This window comes from Propithecus coquereli, unplaced genomic scaffold (genome assembly GCF_000956105.1).
Source record: "Propithecus coquereli isolate 6110/MARCELLA unplaced genomic scaffold, Pcoq_1.0 Scaffold76, whole genome shotgun sequence".
In the NCBI taxonomy this organism is placed as follows: domain Eukaryota; kingdom Metazoa; phylum Chordata; class Mammalia; order Primates; family Indriidae; genus Propithecus; species Propithecus coquereli.
The window spans coordinates 1,017,482-1,023,555 of record NW_012153729.1 but is presented as its reverse complement, the minus strand read 5'-3'; the positions used below and the strand labels follow the sequence as shown (position 1 = coordinate 1,023,555).

Here is a 6,074-nt window from a genome sequence, read left to right as displayed (position 1 = left end):
GCCTCCCAGAGTGCTAGGATTACAGGCGTGAGCCACGGCACCCAGCCTGTAGGTTGTCTTTTCACTCTTATTGTTTCTTTTGCTGTGCGGAAGCTTTTTAGGTTGATATAATCTCCCATTTGTTTGTTTTTGCTTTCCTTGTCTGTACTATTGAAGTCTTATTCATAAAATCTCTTCCTAGACTCATGTCCTGAAGCCTCTCCACTATGTTTTCTTCCAGTAGTATTTTTGTTTTGGGTCTTTCATTTAGGTCTTTGATCCATTTTGAGTTGATTTTTGTATAGGATGAGAAGTGGAGGTCTAGTTTCATTCTGCATGTGGATATCCAGTTTGGCCAGAACCATTTGTTGAAGAGACTGTCCTTTCCCCAATGAGTGTTTTTAGCACCTTTGTCAAAAATCAGTTGGCTGTAGATACATGGATTAATTTCTGGGTCCTCTATTCTGTTCCATTGGTGTATATGTCTGTTTTTATGCCAGCACCATGCTGTTTTGGTTACTACAGCTTTGTAGAATATTTTGAAGTCTGGTTGTGTGATGCCAGTGTGATGCCTCCAGCTTTGTTCTTTTTGTGAAGGGTTGTTTTGAGTATTCAGGGTCTTTTGTAGTTCCATACAAATTTGGGGATTTTTTTTTCTCTTTCCGTGAAGAATGTCATTGGTATTTTCATAGGAATTGCATTCCATCTGTAGATGGCTTTGGGTAGTATGTAAAGAATTCATAGTCTTGAAGTTACTTGCCATTAAGAGCTCTAAGATCATGGACTCACTAATTATTATAGATATCATTAATTTTTAGTTGGGCTAAAAATACATATCACTGTTTCAAAGTATATGTAATTGCAGAGGCTTTGAAAAAGACAGTTTTCATGAACTAGAGCCCAATCCAGAACGAAGACCTAAGTTAAACCAACCTCCTTCCAGTGTTAAATATAGTGTCTCCTCTTACAGTGTACACAGATCTGCTTGTTCTGATGTTTGTTGCAGTTTGAATGTAAAGGCACAATGAGGCCAGGGGTAATTCAGTTAACTGGTGTCACTGTATTCTAGAGTATTTGTCGTGTGCTCAGAAATTCAATTGCTAATACGCCAAGCAGTGGTCAGCTTTGAGGAACTTACTCATGCTAAACAAACTTCCAGAAGACAGAATTCCCACATTCTGATGTATAGTTACATTCTGTCCGCATAGGTACATCATCCACCTGGGACACCAAATCATAATCGGAATGTTGCTTACTGAGTGGAAAATGAGAGCAAGATGACTTGGCTGCATGGTCTTCATGACCAGTGGCATCAAGCAGAGATGCATATGGTATCTCAAGCTCTCCAGAACTTATCCTGTGATCCTGTGGAAGGTACTAGACGTACTGTCAGTGTTTGCTCTTCAGCCTCCCTTTCCTAAGCTTCATTTTTTTTTTTTTTAAGACACAGGATCTTGCTCTGTCGCCCAGTCTGGAGTGCGGTAGTGTGATCATAGCTCATGGCAGCCTCCAAGTCCTGGGCTCAAGTGATCCTCCTGCCTCAGCCTCCTAAGTAGCTGAGACTACAGGCACATGCCACCATGTCCGGCTAATTTTTTAATTTTTTTGTAGAGAGAGGGTCTTGCTACATTGCCCAGGCTGGTCTTGAACTCCCGGCCTCAAGTGATCCTTCTGCCTTGGCCTCCCACAACACGGGGATTATAGGCATGAGCCACTGCACCTGGCCTCTTCTGATCATTTCTGATCAACATTCCTATGGTCAATTCAGTCTTTTTTTGCCTAAGTTGTCTCCTTCAAGGTTAGCATCAATACTTAGTCTGGTGGCCATTCTGTGTCCTTCAAAGTACCTCTCAGTATTCTGCTCTGGTTCCTTATTTTGTTTGTTCTTCCCATCTAGCTGTCACAGGGGAAGTCCTACTTCCAAGTTCTGTGGGGGCCCCATATACAATACAAAGATTTTCATATACACATATGTATAAAATGGTCCAAAGACTTTATCCTAACTGTACGTGATTTAAATATTCAGCCTAAGTAATGGGGTAATTCTTATCTGTTTGCTAAAGAGTATTGTAGTCATCAACCCTCGTGCTATTGCTGGTCTAAATTTTTTTTTAACTTTTTATTTCAGATTAAGAATGACCCAAAAGAAAACAAAGCTTTGTTTCAGAGCCAACGTGTATACTGAAGTGCCTGATGGAGGATGGGGCTGGGCAGTAGCGGTTTCCTTTTTCTTCATTGAAGTCTTTACCTATGGCATCATCAAGTCGTTTGGCGTCTTCTTTAATGACTTAATGGACAGTTTTGATGAATCCAATAGCAGGATCTCATGGATAATATCAATATGTGTGTTTGTCTTAACATTTACAGGTTAGTACATCTTTCAGCCTGACCATGACACAAGCTTGGGCCCCTTGTAATCTGCCTGACTACATAATGGTATTTGGTGTGATTGTGATGCATTCCCTTATGTCAGCCTGTTTTGTTTTTTTTGGTTTTTTGGGTTTTTTGTTGTTGTTTTGAGACAAGATCTCACTCTGTCGCCCAGGCTGGAGTGCAGTGGCATCATCATAGTTCACTGCAGCCTCGAACTCCTGGGCTCAGGCGATTCTCCCTCCTGAGCCTCCCTTGTAGCTGGAACTATAGGTGTGCACCACCATGCCTGGCTAATTTTTCAGTTTAACACCCAGGTGTTAAACATCTACCATGCACACACTCTCAGGATTCTGTAGATCACTTTGAGGAGAGCAGTGAACCCCAGTTACGTGAGGGTGTAGTCATCATCTAAAGAAGCAACATCAAAAAGTTGCTGGCATACCAGGCCCTGATCTCATAGGTCAGAAACATGCAAATGTGGATACGCGAAGAAGAAAAACGGGATGTATAAAAGGAAATATGTGAAATTACAAACATTGTCCTGAGGAGACACTGAATTCCAGACACCTGCTTCCCTAAAGGACATCACTGATTCATCTTTATAGAATACTCCCAGATCCAACAGCATAAAATAAAGTCAGGTTTTAGTATTATTTTTAACATACTAATTTTTACTTGGTCACTTACAGGCCTAATTTGAACCCACATTCTAGGTCTCAGGAGTTCATCCGTCAGAGGCAATGCTGAGGGTTTTCCAAGAGAACAGAGCTGGCCGGGCGCGGTGGCTCACACCTGTAATCCTAGCACTCTGGGAGGCCGAGGCGGGCGGATCGTTTAAGCTCAGGAGTTCGAGACCAGCCTGAGCAAGAGTGAGACCCCCGTCTCTACTAAAAATAGAAAGAAATTCGTCAGACAACTAAAAATATATAGAAAAAATTAGCCGGGCATGGTGGCGCATGCCTGTAGTCCCAGCTACTCGGGAGGCTGAGGCAGAAGGATTGCTTGAGCCCAGGAGTTTGAGGTTGCTGTGAGCTAGGCTGATGCCACAGCACTCTAGCCCGGGCAACAGAGCCAGACTCTGTCTCAAAAAAAAAAAAAGAGAACAGAGGTGTTGAACTTGCCTCAGAAAGTTAACCAGTCTGACCTTAAACTTCCCTAACTTTACCCTACTATCCTGTCATGGAACTGTTATCTCTGAAGTTAAAGCCTTTCTTTAAATAGTTTATTTTCAGCCATACAATGCTTTCAAATAGGCAACTACATGTGTTTTTACCCATTGGGCAAAGTAGGAATTTCTCTTACACGTCCTACTGTTTCTTACCAGTGTCATGAAGTAGCTCCTAGTTCCAGTTTGAGTATTAAGATAATTTAATCTTCAAATTGTAGAATGCTTAATTACTTTCTTAGAAAGATAAGTGAATAAGAACTAAAATTTTACTTTTGGTAATCTACATAAAAAGAAAATCCCAAAGCTTAAGTTTTAGCTAATAACCAAAAGTAAAAATGTAGTCAACAGGAAATTTCTACTTAATATACTATTATACCAGAAGATAATTCTTCCAAATACTATTATTCTAATTGTTAATGTTTCGAGCCAACATATTGGCTCAAAACGATAGTGGTTTCATTATAAGCTACATTCAATATTCGTTCAAATTCTAATAGCTACCATAACAGACATGTATGGACTAACCCCGACAAAATTTAATCCTTTTTTCCCCTGCCCCTTCCATCCAGTGTGTTGTCCTTCCTTGACCCAACTCTCAATGGCTAGCTTATCTCAGTGTTCTCAAGTCGATATTAAGTAATATATAACTAGGAAACTAATTTGCCAGATTTATATGTCCTAGGGGATACGGCTTATAGAAGCTAAGCAAATTATGATTCATCAGACACTTTAAATAGATTGCAATACTATTGATCCCATAGCCGTCTCCTTTAAGAATACATAACTGAGAATCTACCATACTTTCATCCTATAAAGAAACTAACTAGAATCTGATTACAAATGGAGCTTTTTTTAAAAAGAGTCCAAAGTAGTGAGTACAGGGGAGAAAAAAAAATTAGCCAGGCACAGTGGCTCATGCCTGTAATCCTAGCACTTCCGGAGGCTAAAGTGGGAGGATTACTTGAGGCCAGGAGTTTGAGTTTGAGACCAGCCTGAGCAACATAGCAAGTCCCCATCTCTACAAAAGAATATAAATAAATTAGCCGGGCATGGTGGCACACACCTGTAGTCCCAGCTACCCGGGAGGCTGAGCCAAGAGGATGGCTTGAGCCTGGGAGTTGGAGATTGCAGTCAGCTAGGATGGCGCCACTGCACTCCAGCCTGGGGTGACACAGCGAGACCCTGTCTCAAAAAAAAAAGATTCAAACAATCATAGGGAAACTAATTTTTATTACAGAATAGCATAAAGTAAATGCATATCTAGTTTTGTAGACACTCATGGTGAGTCAAAATCATCTAAAAATGTAGATATATGCTTTATAATATTATTCTGGCATTCTTTTTTTTTTTCCTTCTCCTTTTTTTTAATTTTAATAGATTTAGGGGGTATAAGTTGAATTCTGTTACATGTATATATTGTACAGTGGTGAAATCTGGGCTTTCGGTGTGCCCATCACCTGAATGGTGCATGATGTGCCCCGTAGGTAATTTTCCATCCTTCACTCCTTCCCCTCTCCCCGCTTTTGAGTCTGCCGTGTCCACTATACCACTCTGTGTGTCCTTGAGTCGCCACAGTTTAGCTCCCGCTTATAAGTGAGAACGTGCAGCATTTATTTTGCTGTTCCTGAGTTCTTCACTCAGGGTAATGCCTCCAGTTCCATCCAAGTTGCTGCAAAAGACATTATTTCATTCTTTCTTATCACCGAGTAGTACTCTATGTTGTACATTTTCTTTATCCACTCACCGGTTGATGGGCACTTAGGTTGGTTCCACATCTTTGCGATTGTGGCTTTCTCTTGAAGGAGCCTGAAGAATCTTGTCTAATTTTTTTGAAATTAAAAAATAATTCCTGAACTGCAGCAGCCATCGCACGAAACGTGTTATGTACTTTACATCATCTCTCCATGCTCCAGGCGTGGAGGAAGGAATCTCGGGGAAGCTCACACTGAGGCCTCTGAGTTAAAATATCACTTTGTGTTCCTTCTCGGCAGCTCCCCTCGCCACAGTCCTGAGCAATCGATTCGGACACCGTCTGGTGGTGATGCTGGGTGGTGTGTTTGTCAGCACCGGCATGGTGGCCGCCTCCTTTGCACGTGAGGTTTGCCACATGTACGTGACCATTGGCCTCATCTCTGGTAAGGGCTGCTCCGTGGCTCTGACGTTCTCTAGATATTTAGTGTGAAGAATAAGGAAGGAGGAGGAAATTAAATGCAAATTGTATTTCTCTCTCTTTCTTTTTGCTTTAAAATTAACAGTGTCTCAGGTCAGTAGTTTTGAACTGGGCTGTATGGACTCCGGAGATCTGTGAACCTATTTTCAAGTGCCCAAGAGTTTTTATTTCATCTTTTTAAAAAAAAAAAAATTACCAATGATGAAGATAACTTCTCTTTTGGTATAGTTTGCAGCTAAAGGACATCATTTTTACAAACTAAGACTTGAATTTCTTTAGCCAGTATTTCTCAAATTAGGGTCTTGAGAATTCAGGGCTATAAGTAGGGGAAGTGCAACGTGCTGGACTTATTCTTGGGGGTCTAAGAAAACTTTTTTTCCATTT

The 6,074-nt window shown here is 41.0% G+C and overlaps 1 protein-coding gene across 1 annotated transcript in view; it reads left to right on the top strand.

Annotated features, from left to right (window-relative positions):
* The first annotated feature begins 2,114 nt into the window (after positions 1–2,114).
* The window catches only part of SLC16A6 (solute carrier family 16, member 6), a 13,921-nt gene continuing 9,961 nt past the window's right edge, over positions 2,115–6,074 (top strand). Inside the window, exons 1-2 of the mRNA XM_012662221.1 lie at positions 2,115–2,346; positions 5,512–5,655. Of these exons, the coding sequence (XP_012517675.1) occupies positions 2,115–2,346; positions 5,512–5,655 (376 nt within the window). The remainder of the gene's footprint in view (positions 2,347–5,511; positions 5,656–6,074) is intronic.